The sequence below is a fragment of the Rhinopithecus roxellana genome, chromosome 3, assembly GCF_007565055.1.
Source record: "Rhinopithecus roxellana isolate Shanxi Qingling chromosome 3, ASM756505v1, whole genome shotgun sequence".
Classification (NCBI taxonomy): Eukaryota; Metazoa; Chordata; class Mammalia; order Primates; family Cercopithecidae; genus Rhinopithecus; species Rhinopithecus roxellana.
In genome coordinates this window covers 68612775-68635589 of record NC_044551.1, presented here as the reverse complement: position 1 = coordinate 68635589, position 22815 = coordinate 68612775, and the positions used below count along the sequence as shown (strand labels likewise).

At 40.6% G+C, this 22815-nt stretch overlaps 1 protein-coding gene across 5 annotated transcripts in view; it reads left to right on the top strand.

The window, feature by feature from the left end:
• The window catches only part of UGT3A1 (UDP glycosyltransferase family 3 member A1), a 48240-nt gene that overhangs the window by 21689 nt on the left and 3736 nt on the right, over positions 1-22815 (top strand). For 4 of the 5 annotated variants that reach the window (XR_004056492.1, XM_030928024.1, XM_030928026.1 and 1 more), the window contains exons 3-5: positions 12704-12818; positions 14909-15440; positions 22233-22464. Coding sequence is in view for 4 of the 5 variants with exons in the window: in XM_030928024.1 (XP_030783884.1) it covers positions 12704-12818; positions 14909-15440; positions 22233-22464 (879 nt within the window). In the remaining variant the exon portion in view is untranslated. Of the gene's footprint in view, positions 1-12703; positions 12819-14908; positions 15441-17860; positions 18883-22232; positions 22465-22815 lie in introns of those variants that run through there. The other variant, XM_030928027.1, reaches the window with a different exon arrangement.

Sequence of the window (22815 nt, the reverse complement as noted above, 5' to 3'; positions counted from 1 at the left end):
GTAGTTTCAAATAGAGATGGGGAACTTATGAGGATCTTGCTATGTTTTGGCAAAGTGATGGGGGCATTTTGCCCCTGCCCTAGAGATTTGTGGAACTTTGAACTTCAGGCAGATGATTTAGGGTATCTGGTGGAAGAAATTTCTAAGCAGCAAAGCATTCAAGATGTGACTTGGGTGATTTTAAAAGCATTCAGTTTTATAAGGGAAGTGGAGTATAAAAGTTCAAAAAATTTGTGGCCTGACAATGTGATAGAAAATAAAATCCCATTTTCTGAGGAGAAATTCAAGCTGCTGCAGAAATTGCATAAGTAAGGAGAAGCCAAGTGTTAATCCCCAAGACAGTGGGGAAACTGTCTCCAGGGCATGTCAGAGGTCTTCACAGCAGCCCCTCCCATCACAGGCCCAGAGGCCTAGGGGGAAAAAATGGTTTTGTGGACCAGGCCTAGAGTCCCAGTGCCATCTGGACTCTTGGTGCCCTGCATCCCAGTTGCACCAGCCATGACTAAAAGGGGCCAAGGTATAGCTCAAGCCATGGCTTCAGAGGCTGGAAGATCCAAGCCTTGGCAGCCTCCATGTAGCATTGAGCCTGCAGGTCACAGAAGTCAAAAATTGAGGTTTGGGAACCTCTGCCTAGATTTCAGAGGATGTATGGAAATGCCTGTATTTCCAGGCAGAAGTTTGCTGTAGGGGCAGGGATCTCATGGAGAACCTCTGCTAAGTCAGTGTGGAAGGAAATGTGGGTTGGAGCCCTCACTCAGAGTCCCTACTAGGGGCACCACCTAGTGAAGCTATGAGAAGAGGGCCACTGTCCCCCGGGCCCCAGAATGGTAGATTCACCAATAGCTTGCACTGTGTGCCTGGAAAAACCACAGACACTCAACAGCTGCCCATGAAACCAAGTGGGATGGAGTCTATACCTTGCAAAGCCACAGGGATGGAGCTGCCCAAGACCATGAGAATCTACCTCTTGCATCAGCATGACCTGGATGTGAGGCATGGATTCAAAGGAGATCATTTTGGAGCTTTAAGATTTGATTGCCCTGCTGGACTTTGGATCCACATGAGACCTGTAGCCCCTTTGTTTTGGCCAATTTCTTCCATTTGGAAAGGCTGTATTTACCCAATGCCTCTACCCCCATTGTATCTAGGAAGTAACTAACTTGCTTTTGATTTTACAAGCTTGTAGGCAGAAGGGACTTGCCTTGTCTCGGATGAGACATTGGACTGTGGACTTCTGAGTTAATGCTGAAATGAGTCAAGACTTTGCGGGCCTATTGGGAAGGCATGATTGGTTTTGAAATGTGAGGACATGAGATTTGGGAGGGGCCAGTGGCAGAATGATATGGGCTGGCTGTGTCCCCACCTAAATCTCATCTTGAACTTTCACATGTTGTGGGAGGGACCTGGTGGGAAGTAATTGAATCATGGGGCAGTTCTTTCCCATGCTGTTCTTGTGATAGTGAATAAGTCTCATGAGATCTGATGGTTTTATAAAAACTTGTGTGTTTCCCTACACAAACTCTCTCTCTCTCGCCTGTTGTGATATAAGATGTGCCTTTCACCTTCTGCCATGATTCTGAGGCCTCTCCAGCCATGTAGAACTGTGAGTCCATTAAATCTATTTTTCTTTTCTTTTTTGCAAATTGCCCAGTCTTGGGTATGTCTTTATCAGCACCATGAAAATGGACTAATAAAGAGTGGTTCATACTTGTAATCCCAGCACTTTGAGAGGCCAAGGTGGGTGGATCACTTGAGGTCAGGAGTTCAAGTCCAGCCTGGCCAATATAGTGAAACCCCATCTGTACTAAAAATGCAAAAATTAGCCAGGCCTGGAGGTGTGCACCTGTAATCCCAGCTACTCAAGAGGCAGAGGCAGGAGAACTTCTTGAATCCAGGAGGTGGAGGTTGCAGTGAGCCAAATCACACCACTTGCACTACAGCCTGGGTAACAAAGTGAGACTCTGTCCAAAATAGAAAAAAAGTAAAAATGAAAACATATATACAATTTGATGTTTGAATGTGTATATACTTGTGAATCCATCAACATAATTAGGATATGAATATTTCCATCATTCCAAGAAAATTTCTCTTGTCCCTTCATAATCCCCACTATGTGTCATCCCACCTTCCAGCTCCCACTGCTAGTTAGTCACTAACATATCACTATGTGTTAGTTTGTATCTTTTAAATTTTATGTAAATGGGATTATAAGGTATGTATTCTTTTATTTTGCTTGTTTTAATTAATATTATTGTATTAGTCCATTTCACATTGCTATAACATGTCTATCGCCTGAGGCAGCATAATTTATGAAGAAAAGAGATTTATTTGACTCACAGTTCTGCAGGCTGTACAAGCATGGCATCAGTATCTGCTCAGCTTATGGTGAGGCCTCAGAAAGTTTACAATCATAGCAGAAGACAAAGGGGGAGCCGGCTAGTCACATGATGAGAGAGGGAGCTAGAAAGAGTGGGTGGAGGTACTAAGCTCTTTTGAATAACCAGCTCTTGTGTGAATTCACTACCATGGTGACAGCACCAAGCCATCCATGAGGTATCTGATCCCAAGACTCAAACATCTCTCACTAGGCCCACCTCCATCTTTTCAATGAGATTTGGAGGGGGCAAACATCCCAAGAATATAAATTATTATTTATAGATTCATTCATATTGTGTTTATGAGTTATTTATTCATTTTTACTGCTTACTAGTGTTCTATTGTATCCATTACTAAAATGTGTTTATTTAGTTTTCTGTTGATAGACACTTGGGTTATTTTCAGTTTGGGAATATTACAAATAAACCTGCTATGACCATTTTGTGTACAAGTCTGTTATAACTTACTTTCTCTTTCTTTCTTTTTCTTTCTTTCTTTCTTTCTTTCTTTCTTTCTTTCTTTCTTTCTTTCTTTCTTTCTTTCTTTCTTTCTTTCTTTCTTTCTTTCTTTCCTTCCTTCCTTCCTTCCTTCCTTCCTTCCTTCCTTCCTTCCTTCCTTCCTTCCTTCCTCCTTCCTGCCTTCCTGCCTTCCTGCCTTCCTGCCTTCCTGCCTTCCTGTCTTCCCTCCCTCCCTCCCTTCCTTCCTTCCTTTTTTTTTCTTTCATTATTTTTTTGAGGCAAGCTCTTGTTCTGTTGCCCAGGCTAGAGTGCACTGGCACAATCATGGCTCACTGCAGCCTCAAACTTGGGCTAAAGCAATCCTCTTACCTCAGCCTCTTGAGTAGCTGGAACTACAGATGTGCACCCCCAATCCCAGCTAATTTATTTTTTGTAGAGTCGGTATCTCACTATGTTGCCCAGGCTAATCTCAAACTTCTGGCCTCAGGTGATCCTCCCACCTTGGCCTTTCAAAGTGTTGGGATTACAGACATGAGCTACTATGCCTGACCTACATTCCTTTCTCTGGGTTAGCAACTAAAAGCGCAGTGGCTGAATCGTACTGTTTAACTTTTTAAAAAATGGACATACTTTTCCCAAAGTGGCTGTACCATTTTAAATTCTTACCAGAAGAGAAAGTAGGGAATGAACCATTAGTTATCCTTCTTAAATCAGGTTGTTGCAGTTTTTCACTAATTTTAATCACAGGGCATATTAATACTTAGAGATGCCCTGAGAGATCTTTTGTAATGCAAACTTATCCTTTTTCTACCTCCAATGTGTAGGAACAACACAATTTCAACTTGATAATCAGGATAACCAATTTCAATCAGTACAGTAACTTCTTTCTTTGCCATTTGATTCAGAAGCATGGGGAACCAAAAATGACTGGATTACATTCTTACTTTTCTGTTTAATAGAATTATTTTTGTGTCTCTTGGTGGAAACATTCCTTCATTTGGAACCAAAATCCCTAGTCTGAAAGAGCATAAGGCTGCAGGAACAGGAAGCAAAAACATTGATAGTGGATCACTAGGGGAAATAGTGAGTGGTGATGCTGCCATTTCTACCCCTTGATACCTGAACCCATGAATCCTGGCTATAGGAGAAGCAACATCATATATTACATGTGATTAAGCACATATGTAGTCTCCTGGAGAACACTACCCCAGGCTTGTAATGTATTTCCACCACCTGTAGCTGTAACTTTGTCTTTTAAAAATCCTTCCCTGTTTCATTAAGTCAGCCACTTTAGGATGGTGGGGAACATGGTAAGAGGATAAATTCCATAATTATGAACTCATGCTGCAGTTCATTTGCAGTGAAGTGAGTTTCTTTGTCAGAGTCAATGCTGTGTAGAATTCCACATCAGTAGATAAAGCATTTTGTAAGTGCATGGATGGTAGCTTTGGCGGAAGCACTGCATGAAGGGAAAGCAAGTCAAATCCAGAGTAAGTGGCTTTTTGAGTAAGAATAAAGTTCTGTCTCTTTCATAATGGAATTGGTCCAGTGTAATCAATCTGCTACCCAGATAGCTGATGGGGTTACCCTGAAAAATGATGACAATCAGGCAATCAATGCTGTTCTCTGTCGCTGGCTGACTGGGTACTCTGCAGTGGCAGTATCCAGGTCAACTTGGTGAGTGGAAGTCCAGTTAGATATGCCCATACATAAACTCCATCCCTGCTACCATGGCCACTATGTTTATGAAACCATTAGGCAAATGACAGGGTTGGCTGAGGAAGGAACCTAGATGTTACCCACAGAACAGGCCAACTTCTCCACTTGATTCTTAAAGTTCTTGTCTGCTGAGGTCACCCTTAAGTGAGCATTTACATAGGACACAAATATATTTATGTTTTGCCCATTCAGTTAGGTCTTACAACATACCTCTTCCCCATAACTTTTTGCCACCAATTTTTAAGTTATGTTCCTTGCAGGTCCATGATAATCTAGCCGAATCATTGTCCACAGACAATGCAATGGACAAGTGTGATTTGTTGTGGGAGGGAAATGTTAATAAGTTTCATGCAGACTAAATGATGTCACAGGGCTGGAACATTGATTTACCTTTGAGGTTAGAGAGTGAGGGTGTATTACTGGCCTTGTTAGATAAAAGCAAACTGCCTTTGATGGCCTTGACAAACAGGTGTCAAGACAAATTTGCCAGATCAATAGTTGCATATCAGGTATCAGGGATTGTGCTAATTTGCTCAAGCAATGAAACTATTATCTGGAAGAGCAGCTGCAATTAGAGTTTCCTATGTGGTTATGTTTATGACATCTATCATTCTCCAAGATCCATTTGTTTTCTGCACAAGTCAAAAATGCAAGTTGAATAGGGATGTAATGGGAATCACCACCCTTGTAATCTTTAAGTCCATAATGGTGCCATTAGTCTTTGAAATCTCTGTAGAGTGCAATATTGCTTTGGTTTTCTGTTTTTCCAGATACAGATCATTTTAGTGACTTCCACCTGGACTTTCCAACCATGATAGTTTACACTCCACACTTCAGGGGAGCAGCATGATTATTCTGCCACTGCTGAGTATATCTATTCCAATTACACATTTCAAATCTGGGGAAATAATCACAATCAGTTTGGGGAATCAGACCCTTGGAATTAGGGTCTGATTTCAAGATCTAATGTTCAGTGGTCTCTTGAAAAATATAATTATTTTATTTCCCCAATGCATAGCCACACTGGTAAAAAGCTGTAGGTTCCTTTGGAGACGGCTGGAGAGAGAGTAACGGTATATATTTCTGGTAGTGTAGTGGGGTCTTTTCCCAAGGGACCTTGCCTCCTCTTTGTTCCAGGGCTTTTGTGTCTATAAATTGTCTGAGGTCTGTGTTTTTGAACTGAAGTTATACTTTTGTTTAATCTATTTAGGACTCCTTTGCTTGTACCAATCAAGTAACAATTTTGTCAACTTCTCATTTTCTTATCTTTTAGGGACGCCATGATGAAGTAGCTAATGCTCTAGGTCTCCATGAATCAGATTATTCTAATTATTGCTTTGACTCTACTATTCCTCATGCTAACCATGCGTACCTTGATTTTGGTGCTTAAGTGCTACCACTTGACCCCAGCCACCCCAAGATGCAATTAACTCCATTATATTTAGGGATCCCACTTCAATGGCATCATAATTTCTGACCATGAAGAACAAACATAGAGCTCTCTAGCAGTGCTGAGGCGCCCCTTGCAAACTCACACTCATGGTGAAAAAAAATGTGTCCTCTTGTTCTGTTTCCTTCCTGCACTGGGTTAGCAGGCCTTACATCTTCATTTCCTTAAGCTGTTTGATACTTTTCGGGGTACCAAGGCAGATCTGGCATTTTATTTTTATTTAGTGTAGGCCACCCTTTCATCCATGTTTAATTTAATTAACCAAACAGATCCCCTTTTAATCTATTGAGCTACAATGATGAATCAAGAATCTCTGTCTAGTGCCTCATATCAATAAATTCAATCTAATCAAACTTTACATGCCTTTCACCATTACCTCACATACTCTCCTACACATGTACCCTAGATTTTTGTCATGCATATTGTTCTTTTGGTGTATAGTGAAACTTCTTACGGGTAACCTTTGACACTTCTTTGAGCTTGAGTCTATTTTTGAATCTAAAAGTAAAGAGGGATGCTAAAACAGTATGTTTCAGCAAAATAACTGAAAGAGACTGTACAGTTTCTCATGCAAATGAGATTAACTTCTCCAGATGGGTGTAGGAAAGTTGCTTCTACTGATAAAGAAGATTCAACAGAAGTTAGGGGTTCAATAGCCCCAGATTCATAGGATCTGCCCATATGTCCCCATCTCAGTTTTTAGGATCTCATTTCCCAATCATTGCCTGAACTTCAACAGAAAATACCTTGCAAGGTGGGGAATTAAATTTCATTGTAATTCAGTCTCAGGAGGAGACTGGGTTTGATTTTCAGAAACATTCAACCCAGTAGCTGTAGGAGATTTTTTTTTTTAGGGCAGACAAAGAAGCTTTCAGGTCATTAGTGTGGAGATGGAGCTTGGAATTTAAAGCCTTGACCTCATTCTTTTCTTTCTGTGCTTTCTCTATCAAATTAGGAGAAACCAGCTATCCTCATTATACTCATGAGTTTGATTTAAATATCCCAGAACATTGCCTTTTAGAAACATTTGCTTAGGAGTATCCAATGATGATATTTTGCCACATATCTATTGCCACCTAATGCCACAGGATGAGTGCCCTCTTTAACACTGAAAAGAGTTATTGACTTCAAACATAATCAATATTCGAATCACTTGGTTCTTATAATAGAGAACCAATCCTAGGAAATCAGAATCTTAGGAAATCAGAAAAACAGTATCAATTGGACACACACACACACACACACACACACACACGGACACGTATTTCAAGGACTTGGTTTACATAATTTGAGGTGTTAGCAAGTCCAAAATCTATAGGTCAGGTAGGCAGGCTGGAAAGTCTCAAGCAAGATCTGATGTTGCAGTCTTGAAGCAGAATTTATTTTTCCTCTGGGAAACCTCAGGGTTTTTTGTTTGTTTGTTTTTAAAACCTCTCAACTGATTGGTTAAGACCCACTACATTATTGAGGATAATCTATCTTACTTAAAGTCAACTGATTGTAGATAATAAGCATGCTATATAATATTTTCATATCAAAACCTAGATTAGTGTTTGATTAAATAACTATGTACTCTATCCTAGCCAAGCTTACAAATAAAACTAACCATCAGAGAATAAAATTTGGAGTGCTCTGTTTTATGGCTTCCTTCTCTACTTGTGAAAAAATCTTTGAACTACAGCTCTGGACTTGAGTGTGGTGCTCTTCTTTCTGAGTCACATCTCTTCTTTGGTATCTGAGTGCTATGTGAAGGAGTGGGCAGTAGGCATAGGTCTCCTTGCTTTCCTCCCCCAGCAGGAAACCTCACACTTACAAGGTGGGTCATGGTTAAGTGGCACCCCAGTATTCGCAACACTGCTGTGCCCAAGGTAGAGCTCATGCTTCACAAGTGGGGGCTGGTTGGTAGAAGGGAGCCCCCACCTCCTGGACACATTTGGCCAGAACTTAGCTGCAGCAACAGGTAGAAGAGGGCAGGATGAGAAATGTTTACATCCTGCCCCTCCCAGAAAAATAACTCTCTGGCAGAGAGCTGGGGTAGGGGCAAGAGAGAGGGAGCCTGCATTCTTGGCTGCAGTTTGGGAGTTGGTGGGAGCAGTCGAGGAAGTCAGCCTCTCAGAGTTAGTTGAGTAAAGGGAGACAGTGGGTGTTCATTCAAATACCACAGACCCTAGGCTCAATTTTCAGTGAATTTTTGTAGATTTTCTTGAATAAATATTTCTTCTTTTTCTGTATGCCCTAGAACAATGTCCAGCATTTGTGTGTGTGTGTGTGAGTGTGTGTGTGTGTGTGTGGTTTTCACCAGTTTTGGTATGAACAGTGTCTGAAGAGTTACTCATGCTATTATGCTGGGAATGGAATGCTGGTAATGATGGAGCATTGTTAAACTTACCAAGCAATTCTTCTCAGGAATGTAACTGAAGCACCATGCCTTCTACTTTGTGTGTGGCAATGGCACATCCCTTTTTGTGAGTTCCTTTGTATATATATAATGTCTTGAATAAGTGCACCCTGTGTATGTCTTGAATGATTGTGCTTGATGAATCTCCTCCAAGGAGGACATCCTCATTGTAATGTCATAACTGCTCCTGGATATGGTTGGATATGGTGATGGTCTTCCTGGCAGTGATTGTGGGCCAGGATATTAAGGTTCCCCACAGTGAGCCAGTTACAGGTGATTTATGGCCTTTTAAAGATAAAGATAAAGGGAAACTGACTGAGATCCTATTGAAATAGGCCTTGAATGGAGCATATTTGCAAATCTATGGTTGCAAAGTATTAGTTAGTATTCAAATGTAGTAAGCAATTTTTAATAACCATGGGTATGAGGTTCTAAATGTGATGGATCCTGGCATTAAGGCGATAGTAAAATGTTGTGAGGCATCATTAATTCTTGCTAGATTTAAAAGTAGTCCAATGTGGGCTTTTAAAGGGAGAAAGAATGGAGACAATCAACCCTTTTCTAAATAGATCTTTCATAATGGAGTTTAATCCTTAAAGGCCCTGTTTTAATCTATTTTGGGCAGTGTTAATAATTTTAATATGTTGAAGCAGATCCACAGCATCCCTTTTTGTTAAGCCAATTCTAAGTTCCAAAGAAATAATTTTATGTTAGTTTTTTAATTGTTAGATAGGAGTAGCCATGCCCAGAATGGAATGGAATATTTTAGGAAATGAGTCTTAAGACTATGGAGTACTGATATGGTTTGGCTGTGTCCCCACTCAAATCTTATCTTGAATTCCCACGTGTTGTGGGATGGACCTGGTGGGAGGTAACTGAATCATGGAGACAGTTCCTGTACTGTTCTTGTGATGGGGAGTAAGTCTCATGAGATTTGATGGCTTTTTTCTTTTTCTTTTTCTTTTTCTTTTTTTTTTTTTGAGATGGAGTCTCGCTCTGTCACCAGGCTGAAGTGCAGTGGCGCTATCTCAGATCACTGCAACCTCTGCCTCTCAGGTTCAAGTGATTCTCCTGCCTCAGCCTCCCAAGTAGCTGGGACTACAGGTGTGTGCCACCATGCCTGGCTAATTTTTTTGTATTTTTAGTAGAGGCAGGGTTTCACCATATTAGCCAGGATGGTCTTGATCTCCTGACCTCATGATCCACCTGCCTCAGCCTCCCAAAGTGCTGGGATTACAGGCATGAGCCACCACGCCCAGCTGAGATATGATGGTTTTATAAGGGAGAGTTTCCCTGCACAAGTTCTCTCTCTCTCTTTGCCTGCTGCTACCCATGTAAGACATGACTTGCTCCTCCTTGCCTTCTGCCATGATTGTGAGGTCTCCTTAGTCGTGTGGAACTGTAAGTCTATTAAATCCTTTTTCCGGTATGAATTACCCGGTTTCAAGTAGGTCTATTGGGAGAACCCACTCCCGATGTTTAACATGGGTTATTTTCTATTTCCCAAGCGTCTCGGCTGGGTTGAGAAATAAAGGGAAAGAGCACAAGAGAGAGAAATTTAAAGCTGGGTGTCCGGGGGAGACATCACATGTTGGCAGGATCCGTGATGTTCCCCTAGCCGTAAAACCAGCAAGATTTTATTAGCGATTTTCAAAAGGGGAGGGAGTGCATGAATAGGGTGTGGGTCACAGAGATCACATACTTCACAAGCAAATGGAGGCAGGGCGAGATAACAGGACCACTGGATAAGGTAAAATTAAAATTGCTAATGAAGTTTTGGGCACGCATTGTCTTTGATAACCTCTTATCAGGAAACAGGGTTTGAGAGCAGATAACCTGTCTGACTAAAATTTATTAGATGCGAATTTTTGTCCACCTGATAAGCCTGGGAGCACTATAGGAGACCGGGGCTTACTTCATCCCATCGGCTTCGACCATAAAAGACGGGACGCCTTAAAAAGGGTCCGTCTATAGGCCTACCTTCAGGGCGTATTCTCTTTCTCAGGGATGTTCCTTGCTGAGAAAAAGAATTCAGCGATATTTCTCCTATTTGCTTATGAAAGAGGAGGAATATAGCTCTGTTTCCATCCAGCTCACTGGCGGCCAGTTCAAAGTTACCTCTCTTGTTCCCTAAACATCGCTGTTATCCTGTTCTTTTTTAAACATGCCCAGATTTCATATTCAAACACACATGCTCTACAAACAATTTGTGCAGTTGACACAATCACAGGGTCCTGAGGTGACATTCATCCTCCTCAGCTTACAAAGAAGATGACGGGATTAAGAGATTAAAGTAAAGACAGGCATAAGAAATCACAAGGATATTCACTGGGGAAGTGATAAGTGTCCATGAAATCTTCAAAATTTATGCTCAGAGATTACAGTAAAGACAGGTGTAAGAAATTATAAAAGTATTAATTTGGGGAACTAATAAATGTCCATGAAATCTTCACAATTTATGTTCTTCTGCCATGGCTTCAGCCGGTCCCTCCGTTCAGGGTCCCTGACTTCCTGCAACATAGGTCTTTATCAGTAGCATGAAAACAGACTAATACAGGCATTTGGCACCAATGCTTAAGATGGGGCATATATATTTGCCCTCTATATTATATCGGATAACTCCTTAAAAGTACAGAAGTGATATTACTTAAATTTAGTGAAATATTCTGATATACCTGTAACTTTTGCCCCATTGTTGATTAAGGTTATTATGGTTTGCATGGGTGTATTCAATCTGATGTTAACCTAGAACTTATAATGTAGAGAGAAAACAGCTAATCAGTGTCCTTTAATTTTTCTGTAAAAATAAATGTTAGATTTCCAAAAGGTTAAGTTGTAGACCTTTGTTTTAGTTTTTGTTCTTGCATCCCACCTGTTCCCCTCCTCACCCCTTCTGGCTAACCTAATTCTCTCTTTCTCTTTTTGGTTGTTCTCAGGTGTACTTTTGTGGTGGTGGGTGGGTGTCCTTTCTAACATGCTCATCTTTGTAAGTTTCTTTCTGAGAGAGTTCCAGTGAGTATCAGCAAGGTTATAGACCTTCTTTCTGGTAAGTTTGAGAGACCCAAGGCTTAAATCGGGTTTGAAAGAACTCTTTGGCTGTACATGTTGTCATGGGTGCTTTTCCTGATAACTCTGTTCATCTGGAGCATTTTTAGCTACAGAGATATAATCAGCAATAGAAGCAAATACATTTTCTGAGGTCCCAGTGGACCATCTATTTTTAGGATTGTGGATGTGACCATGCCATGCAATGACTGCCATTCTTCACACCATTTGGTGGGATCATATATTGCACTGATGTCAGTCTTAACCCTGAGTGCTCTTTACAATGATGTGTGTGTGGGAGGTAATATCTGATTGGGACACATAACCAGTGCTCATAGGGTAAGAGTTATTCAACTGATCTAGTGTCAGCCACAGCTCATGCTGTAATTGAGAAACGCAATTCCATCTGAGTCATAGAGATAGCTTTGGTTTGAGACACATGACCCAGGGCTACTGAAAAGAGGGTCCCAATTTGTCATTCCTGTCTCACAATGCAAATTATTGAAACTTCTGATTGAAACTTGAATTGAGATGAGGATTTTCCCACTTTGGCCTGGCTTACTGGGTTTGAAGTTCTCATTAGTAACAAGGGAGAATGAGTTGAAGTTTTCTTCTTAGTTTGCCCAGATGAGGCACAGAAAGTGAAGTAGGAGCTGGGGCTGGAAAGGAGTCAGCAGTCAAACTCCAAGAATGGAGTCAGACTTCTTATTACACAAGGGTGATGGGGGAGGGGTGGGACTGGTAAGTATAGTGAAGGGAACTACCATTTTTTAATTTTGCCCTTTAGAACTTTTTGACTTAATGAAAACCTATTTGTAGGTACCATTTTAAATAATGAAAATGAATTTTTCTGAAAGAGAAGAGAGTATGGGCTCTGAAGTCAATCTGACCTATATTTAAAAACAAGCCCTACAGCTCATTATGTGTGCAAAGGAGACAAATTTCCTCACACTGCGTTACTCTCTATTGTCTCATCTATAAGTGTAATAGCTGTTCCTTTAAATGAAAACTTTAAGTGGAAACTTTTATAACTTTAAATTGAATAAAAGTGCCTGGATAATGATAAAGTCTCAACATTATCAGGTTGTGCAATAGAATGAATGAAAAAGAAAAACAAAACCAAATCAACATAAAACTTTACAAGTAAGCATTTCCATAAATGTAAAATTAATAGAATAAAACTTTAATATCATCATGCTAATGTTAATCTATGTTGTATGATATATTTACCTTTTTAACCAATTTGTGTTTTCTTAGAAATTAAAGAGGAAGAAAAATCATACCAAGTTATCAGGTGGTTTTTACCTGAAGATTATCAAAAAAGAATGACGAAGCATTTCAATAGCTACATAGAAACAGCATTGGATGGCAGGTAACTTCTTTTTATTCTATGAAGCAAAGAGTCACTATTTTAGTAATACAAATGAATAGAGAGATGCATGATATTTGGAGTGAGTTTTAGAGAAATGGATGGGTGGGTGATGGATAGATGGAGGAATAGATGATATGTGAGTGGATGATGGATAGATGGATGAATGGTTGGATAAATGAGGGGATGGAGAAATAGAGGACAGGTGGGTGGTTGGGTGGATAGAGTAGACAAGGTTTGCATTCCCAACAATTGAGTCTATATTGTCCTTCTTCTACCATAAAGGTTCTATAGAAAGCAGGAGATTGCTCCTCTAAGCCTTCCTTACAACATTCCATGTATAATCTTTGTATGCATTCTCCCCAATAAAGAAGCTAGGATCTTCAACTCTTTTGTTTGTCAAGAAAAAAGAAACACCTGTTCTCACGTATTTTCCCTCCTTTGTCCTCTCATAAATTCACCAGTGGAGAAAACTCTTATGAACATTGATTTTTCACACCTTGAACCTTCACCTTTTAAACTCCTTAAAGATAATCAAATACCTGGATCGTACACAATGAGAGATGAGCCTGAGACTTTTTGCCCTTACCTAGAACACAAGGAATCTCCTTCATCTGCCACATAAAAGAGGAGAAACACAAATCCATGCCATTCTTAGTTAATTATAGTGGCTTCATCCTCTTTGCTTTCCTTGAAAATTCTACTCAGTAGTCAAGGTGGTGCTCAAATCTAATTATTCCATAAAGCTTGCTTCCTCACTCAGACTGGAAGACCACATGCTCTCCTCCATAGATCTGGTATATAGCACTCATTTGATACTTAGTCTATGGCATCTTGTGTTGTTATATATTTTTAAAGTATATGTCTTGTCTCTTTTCTTCCAGCTTGATTTCTTTGAAGACAGGCTCCAGATACATATTAAATATTGTCTAAGTTACTGGGATCAGTGCCTTGTGATTTTTTTCAATTTATTTACTTGAAATATGATTAATGTTATACTTTTGAGAAGTTTGTTTATACTGTATACATTGAATTTATCCACAATATTTAAAAATCATTCTTTATGTAAAATCTTTTAAAAAATGAAATAGTGGATAATTTCAGAGAATCATCATTGTTGTAATTTAAAGTTGATTCTTAAGAACAGGTAGAGATCTGCATATCACTCATGAGTTCTAAACCTGCAGGCCTTCTTTATGTGAAGTGACAGGCTTGCTGGGCTATTGCTTCTTCCTTTCTTTATGTGATTAGGAGGTCTGTGGTCTCCAGAGCACCTGTACCTATTACCACTGCTCGGGAACTTCTTCATCTATTCTTCTGGATTCTATACAAACAGGATCGTTTTCTATGCAAGCAATGATGGGAAGACATTGAAGGGCAGTAGCTTCTGGAATAGTGACATAGGCAAGAGTCTTAACTAGGTGTCAGTAAAACTTTAGCATTATTTTATATGAATGTTCCAGCCAGCATGAAGTGAAAAGACTGATAATAAACTTCAAACCAGGCTTTCATTTTTATTTGTTTTTTACTACTTAACTCCTAGGCTAGGAAGACGAATCTCATTTCAGCTGAGATTTTGGATTCTAATATTGTGATCAAAAAGTTCACTGCACAAGACAATGTGTCAAATGCAAGATACACAGTATTTTTTAAAAAGACTACATCATCAATAGTTAAGGAGCCTGTCAAATTACTTACATAGATTTCTGGAGAAAAGATAGTCACTCACAAAAAGTATATAAATGAGGGTTAACAGAGCATCACAGGATTTATAAAGGAGACATAGAACTCTGAGACCTGCTATAGTCAGAGTTGGCTCCCAGAGTAGAAGGACGTTGAATTGGCATTGATGGTGGATGGGAATTGGGTCAGGGGAGGAAATAGGATGGGAGCAAGTGGGGACATTTTAGAGAGCAGAAGTATCTGGACCAGAGTGACCAGAGCTGAGAGTATTTGTTGAAACATTGTAGAATGGGTGGATGGATACTGGTTATATTCTTACATACCTGAAATTTTTTTTGAGTCCAACATTCTCCCAAATACTGTAAAATTATACTTTCCCAAATATTTATTATTTATTTTCTTTATTACAGAGACGAATTTGAAGGCATTCTAAAGTTAATGGAAATATTTGGGATTCAATGTCATTATTTGCTAAGCAGAAAGGATATAATGGATTCCTTAAAGAATGAGAACTTTGATCTGGTATTTGTTGAAGCATTTGATTTCTGTTCTTTCCTGATTGCTGAGAAGCTTGTGAAACCATTTGTGGCCATTCTTCCCACCAGACTCGGCTCTTTGGAATTTGGGCTACCAAGCCCCTTGTCTTATGTTCCAGTATTCCATTCCTTGTTGACTGATCACATGGACTTCTGGGGCCGAGTGAAGAATCTTCTGATGTTCTTTAGTTTCTCCAGAAACCAATGGGACTTGCTGTCTACATTTGACAACACCATCAAGGAGCATTTCCCAGAAGGCTCTAGGCCAGTTTTGTCTCATCTTCTACTGAAAGCAGAGTTGTGGTTTGTTAACTCTGATTTTGCCTTTGATTTTGCCCGGCCCCTGCTTCCCAACACTGTTTATGTTGGAGGCTTGATGGAAAAACCTATTAAACCAGTACCACAAGTAAGTAAACCCTCAGCATTCAGTTTGGGGTTCACATAGAGTCCTTGGGTGCATGGTTGGTGGCTGCCACCTGCCAGTGGATTCCTGAAGTTGAAGTAGGGATTGGCAAGGGAGACACCTAGCGCATGTTCTTAAAGGAAGTGCTGACTTTCAGAGTTTGGCAAGTACAGTGTCAGGCCTTGCAGGATCCTGAGATAGAAGATTTCCTTAAATTGGCTCTTCTCTTACCATGCCTTGGATTTAGAATCAGTGAGATGAACCCTTCAATTAAAGTTGCCATTTTAATTTTTATTTTGTGTGATTATGTGTAAAATAAATACGTAGTTAGTGCCCATTACATGAAATAATTGTTAAGGAGATGAGCTACTCACAGTGAAACAGACAACACTGTGGATTCAGAGTAAGCAGGGTGGGACTGCATGGGACTGACAGCAAGAACTGACAGTGGTATCTCCAGTGTTCCCTGCCTGTAGAGCCCTGGTTCCTGGCTCCACCTAGACTTTCTGACTTGATTTGTCTGGAGTGGGCCCCTGCTATTGTAATTTGTAAATGCTGCCGGGTGATTCAAATGCACAGCGCAGACTCAGAATCACTGCTATAGAAGGTTTTCAAAAGGAGAACTCAAATGAGTTGGCTGCCTGTTGCCTCTGAGCACTGGGTTCCCATTTTACAGAAGTCATCATAGTTAGTATCTTGCCCTCTATAGGAAGGTATGGTCATCTTCATTTTTATTAATGGAGGAGGACAGAAGCACAGGTGATTTAGGTGACCTCCCACCACTGTGTAGTGCAGAGGCCCCAAGACCCTGGATTTGGCCTGGACTTTCCAGGTACCAAAGTGACTATTCTTCCTCCTCTGATCTTATATTGAGTAAGCAGGAAGAGTTGGGGAATGATCTATGGACGAGATGGGCTTTGCATTGGTGGTAGGTGTATTTAGGAATGGAGCTGGGAGGGAAAGCACCCCAGGTCAGGGAGCAGGGGACCTAACGTGTGGAGGTGCAAGTGAGATGGCCATAACACTAGGTTCTCTGGGTGACGCTGGCTAGATTAGTGTAGTAAAAGATTCATTTGCATGAATAAAACCATGGGGATTTAGCTGAGGTCTTAGCTACCGGGAGGGTGGGTCAGGTCTTGGCATTGGGGCCGTTGTGGAAATTGTTAAGAAGAGAATAATGGGAGTTGAGATTATGAGATAACAGATGCTTATTTTCAAATATTTTTTCTCTTTTTGATTATTTTAATTGCGGTCAAATCTCTATAATATAAAATATACCACTTTAACCATTTTTAAGGGTATGCTTCAGTGGCATTGAGTACACTTATATTGTTGTGTAGCTATCATTACCATCTGTCTCCAGAACTTTTTTTTATCTTCTCAAATTGAAACTTCCTGTGGATTAAACAATATGTTAAATAGAATGAGCATTTGGCTCAGCCATCAAAGATGCGATTCAGAATAAAGTGGTTTCCATTTTTTCTTAGAGGTGCCATCCCCACCCCACATTCCGACAACTACAGGCATGGGCAGTGCACAGCACCTCCCCTCCTTATCCCCTGCCTTCCCACCTCGGTACCTGGCTGTGTCCACAGCATGAACAAGCCATTCCCAACAGCTACAAGGGGTGGGAAAAAAGTGGGGCTGCCATTGTGGCCCCATGAACCAGCTGGCCAGCGCCTCCCAGTGGGACTTTTTCCTCCCCTGGCCAAGGAGTTCACCCTGGCCTGAACTGGGGGAAGACTATAGTGATTAAAGGAACCTATTTGCACAGAGCAAGAGGTTCGTTCCCCAGGACCTCCCCCTTTTGCCCCTTAAACTGTGTTTTTCTTTCTTTTCTTTTTTTGATTTTCTAAGCGAGAGGGTTCCTTTTCCCAGCACGCTGCTTCTGATAGAGAAAATAATGGAGGAGCGACCCCTGCTGGCTGATAACTGCAAATTCGGCAGGGCCCCATTTGAGACAATCTGAGCAGACACATGCAGCCCCTGAAATCTGTTTTTGTCACAAACTCAATTCCAGGTTTCAGACTGAGGCCCTAGAAAGGAAAACCCGATTTGAGGGATCAAAAGTCAGGCAACAGACACAATGTAAATGGACAGGACCAATTCCTGGTGACTAAACCCCCACTTCATGGAGGGAGGCTATGCTCCATGGCATAAATGAGGCCCAGGGAACTCAAAGGTTTTCAACAGCAGGGGAAATAGAGGCATAGGTGAGGGGAGATAATTCCTATTCTCTAGTCCCACCTGGCTTCATGGGTGCAGACCACAATGGCACCTGTGGGTGGCATCCATGAGGTTGCCAGGACTCAGGGACAACAGATGGAAGAGAAAGTCCCTTGCTTTCTCTCTCCCTCACACCCTGAGTTTTCGTTGAAAGAAGGAAGGCAAATGAGGGACACCTCTATTTCCCTGTCTTTCAGAATGGGCAACCAGCTCTCTTCACCACCCCCAGCTTATTCTCCTCTGGAGTGTATCTTGAACCACTGAGACTGCTTTGACCCTCAGAATCTGGAGGAAAAGCACCTCATAGCCCTCAAAACAAAGGTTTGGCCAAATTATGAAGGACTGACTTGGTCTCAGGAAGGAACCATTCATTTTGATACCATCTGGCAGCTGGACCTTTTCTGTAGACATGAGGACAAATGGTCTGAGGCCCCATATGTGCAGGTTTTCTATACCATACAGGGAAATCTAGACCCTTGCTGACAGTGTAGGATTGATCCAGCCCTCCTGCTTGTCATTTCAGGAGAGGCTGCAAAGGGCAATTCCAGGGAACTAAAGAAACAAATCCCAGAGGCACTCCCAACAGAGGCAGCCAGGTCCCTCCAGCTCTGCTCCTCTGGGTCCACCTCAACCTCCCTATCCAGCTTCAACCTCTCGCTTGCCTAATCCTAGAAATCCTCACCCTAGACAAGCCGCAGTCTCACTCCTGCCCTTCCAACGGATGCCTGGTGAATTTGGCCCCAGTAAGGTCCAGATCCCCTTCCCCCTACAGGACTTAAAGTAAATTAAGGGGGATTTTGACAAGCTTTTGCATGACCCTGACAGATATATAGAGGCTTTCCAGAATTTAACCCAAGTATTTGAACTCTCTTGGAGAGATATTGTGTTACTTTTGAATCAGATCCTGATGGAACACTGAGAAGCAGTCTGCTCTGCAAGTAGCTGAGAGATTTGGTGATGAACTTTGTTTCACATATAGTATCAGGAAAGGGGGCAAACTTTATCCAACTGGAAGAGAAGCAGTACCAGTAAATGACCCTGGATGGGATCCCAGTGATGAGATGGGAGACTGGAAGAGAAGACACTTTCAGCTAGGGGCGATTGGAGAGGAAATTGGCCACTGGACGGCTGAACTCCAGGAAGACCATCTTCCCATTCCATCTCCTTTCCAGCTCCCCATCCATCCCACCTTCACCATTCAATAAAACCCCCACATTCACTATCCTCAAGTCCATGTGTGACCTGGTTCTTCCTGGATGCCTGAGAAGAACCTGGGTACCAAGAGGGCATTGAGCTGGTTAACACTTAAGCCGTCTGAGGATAGCAAAGCTAAAAGAGTGCACTGTAACACACACCATGCTCACTTGGGCTTTAGGAGTTGCAGGCACCCACCCTTATACACTGCTGTGGGGCTGGAGCCCCAGAGCACTCACCCAGGCTCCTGCACCTGCCCATGTGCATGCTCCCCCTACCATAAGGAGTTTGAGCAGCAGCGGAGGCTGCGGCCAAACTGACAAGCTACACCCTTGTCACATATCCTGCGAGGGAACTTTCCCATTTCGCTGTCATCAAAATTTTTTTGACCATAATGCAAAAGTCTATTTCTGGGCTCTCTCTTCTATTCCACTGGTCCATGTGTCTATCTTTATGGCAGTACTGCACTACTGGGATTACTGTAACTTTGTAATATGTTTTGAAATCAGCAAGTGTGAGAACTCCTTTTCTGCTCTTTTTCAATATTGTTTTGACTATTTAGGGTTCTTGATAGTTCTTATACATTTTAGAATGATTTTTCTGTTGCAAAAGAAGTTATTGGGATTTTGATAGGATTTGTATAGAATATGTACATCCCTTTGGATTGTACATGTTTGACATCTTAATAAGTGTCCCAATTCATGAAGCCAGGATGCCTTTCCATTTTTTGTGTATGTCTTTAATTTCTTTAAGCAAAATTTTGATGTTTTCAGTGTACAATCTTTTACCTCCTTGGTTAAGTTTATTTCATTCTCTCTGATGTTATTGTTGATGAAATTGCTTTCCTAATTTCTTTTTGGAATTGTTCATTGTTAATGTATAGAAATGCAGCTGACTTTAGAGACTTGATTTTTTTCCCTTCGATTTTGCTGAATTTGTTTATTAGTTCTAACAGATTTTTAATTTTTAGTATGTGTGTATGTTATCTTTAAGGTTTTCAATATATAGAATCATGTTATCTGCCATTATTTCTTCAAATAGCCTTTCTTTCCCTTTCATTTTCTCTCATAGTGCATATATTGATCCACATGATGATGTCCTATTGTCCCTTACATTTTGTTCATTCTTTTTTCTTTTTCTTTCTCAGAGTTGACAATTTCAAATAATTTGTTTTCAAGTTCACTGATTATTTCTTTTGCCCGTTTGAGTTACCTATTGAAACTCTCCAGAAAAAAATTCAATTTGATTATTTCATATTTCAGCTCCAAAAATTTCCCCTTTTTTGAATTAAAAGCTTTCTCTTTGTTGATATTCTAAATGTGTTTAAATATTGATTTTCTTCTTTACTTTAGTTTTTTCCATGTTTTCCATGAGCTCCTTGGGCATATTTAAGACAGTTTCTTTAAAAATATTTGTGTAGTAAGTCCAATGCCTGTGTTTCTTCAGGGAGGGTTTCTGGAGATGTATTTTGTTTTTTAAAATTATGCGTTTTGACTATTTCTTTGCATGCCTTGTGATCTTTTGTTGAAAATTAGACATTTGAACAATTAGTTACTTCCATCAGTCTTTGCAGTCTGGCATGGAAGAGCATGTTTTGAGTGTTTTTATCAAGATTAAGGTCTTCTCAGGTGTTTTTTTGGTTATGTGTCTCATCTGGACCTTTGTATGTGCTTTTCTTCCCCTAGTTCTCAACTGTTTTTGTATGCTCAACTGTTTTTGAATGCCTTAATTTCCCAATGAACCTCGCCCAGACTCTTCTTGGACTTTAGATGTTCTATTATATTCTTCTGTCCATAACCTCTTGACCCAAGCCTTCATAGGTCTGCAGTATCCCTGAAGCTTTCATACGTCATGCTACCTACCACTGCTTTCTATGGCTTCTGTCAGTTTGAAATCTGAGCTATCTCACCATTCCCAATGTGAGCTCTGAATCAGGTGAGACAAACCAGTCACTAAGTAGCCAACAGACAGGTTAGAATGTTGTAAATAGTTTCTATTCTGCTCCTTCCAGCTGAGGGAGGGAATGCACAATTGAGCTTTTGCCTCTGGACTGTGGTCTGCCACTCCAGGGCAAAGGTAAATAAAATGGATTAGAAATTTATACTGTTTGAAAGTGGCTTTTTCTTGATTGGGCATTCGGTTTCTTGCTATGTATGTTTGACTGGTTTTCAAAACTCTACGGAGTTATTTGTGTCAGTCTCCAGTTGATTTTCAAATGTTTCCCTGAAAGAACAAGGGCATGTGGCTTCTGATTAACATTATTGCTCTGCTTCTTTTGATTTTATATTATGATTTTATAATTACAAGAACAGAAAAGCTGTTTTCAGTTTGTTAATTGAAATGGCAGTTCAGGCAGTGTTATGCTGGATGGAATCAAGTTATCCCACAGAATGACCCAGTAGAATGAGGGGCTCAGAACTAGAGATAGTCACAAAAATGCTGAGAGAGGAAGAGTCTGAAGAAATGTTTCGAAGTAATAATTGATGAAACAGTGCTAAAGCTAAGTTTTAGGGCATTAGATCATAATCTTTCTTAAGAATTACCTGAGGACCAAAATAGGCTGGGTAGCTATGCAAATATCAGACAAAATAGAGTGTATGTCAAAAATATTTACAAGAGACAAAGACATTACATAATATAAAATTTTATGTTTGCAATAACATAATTATAAGTATCATTTAAAATATATATGAAATATCATCAACAATATATAAGAGCTGTAAATATATATGCACCAAACAACAGAGCACCAAAATATGTGAAACAATAATTGATGGAATTGAGGAAGAAATAGACATTACTACAGCAATAGCTTGGGACTTCAATACCCCATTTTTAGTAATGGAAAGATTATCTACACAAATGATCAATAAATAAATAGTTATCTTGAACACCATCATAAACCAATTGGACCTAATAAAAAATTAGAGAATACTCCACCCAACAACAGCAGACTACACTGTCTTCTCAAATGCACACAGAATATTCCCAAGATAGTCCATATGTTAGGCTACAATATAAATCTCAATACATTTCAGAAGACTGAACTCATCAAAGCATTTTCTGTGATCACAATAGGATGAGCTAGACATCAATAACAGGAAAAAAACTTTAAAAAATCACAAATTTATAATTTATATGCAAAAAAGTGTCCTCAGGTATCAGAAAAATGACTTCTAGGTCATCCAGACAGAATATGAGCACAGTGCAGCAGACACTGAGCTCTGCCAGGAGCCATAATAATAGCTTCAGGAGAGTGAAGACAAGGCACTGATGGGAGGGTGTGTTTAGTAAATAGACTGGGTTTCATTTCATGGCCACTTAGGCTTTCTCAAACAATTTTGTCACCTCCTTTCTTTTGTCATCTCTCTCTAGGACTTGGAGAACTTCATTGCCAACTTTGGGGATGCTGGGTTTGTCCTTGTGGCCTTTGGCTCCACATTGAACACCCATCAGTCCCAGGAAGTCCTCAAGAAGATGCACAGTGCCTTTTCCCACCTCCCTCAAGGGGTAATATGGAAATGTCAGAGTTCTCATTGGCCCAAAGATGTTCGTTTGGCCACAAATGTGAAAATCGTGGACTGGCTTCCTCAGAGTGACCTCCTGGGTAAGGACTGCTGAGGTCTGCTCTTCTCTTTCAATTGACCTGTCTTTGGGGCTCATTGGTGTTCTGACCTCTAGCTGGGCATTTGTACCAGCCTAGGAAGTAGCTACTCATAGGTAGAGGTAACGCTCAGAGGGCAGAAAAAGAACAGCTAGCTGGAATTCTTTGGGAATTAGGCTGTACTTCAAAAGTGGTGAAAACAGTCATTTCCTCTTTTTCTTTCTAACCCAAGAGAGGCCTGAAGTTTCCAACCAGAGGTGATATGTGGTCATGTTCCCTTGACCCTACTACATTTGACACTGAACAGCGTCACCCCAACACAATCTAAGACAATGTGTAAACTCCAAGAGCATA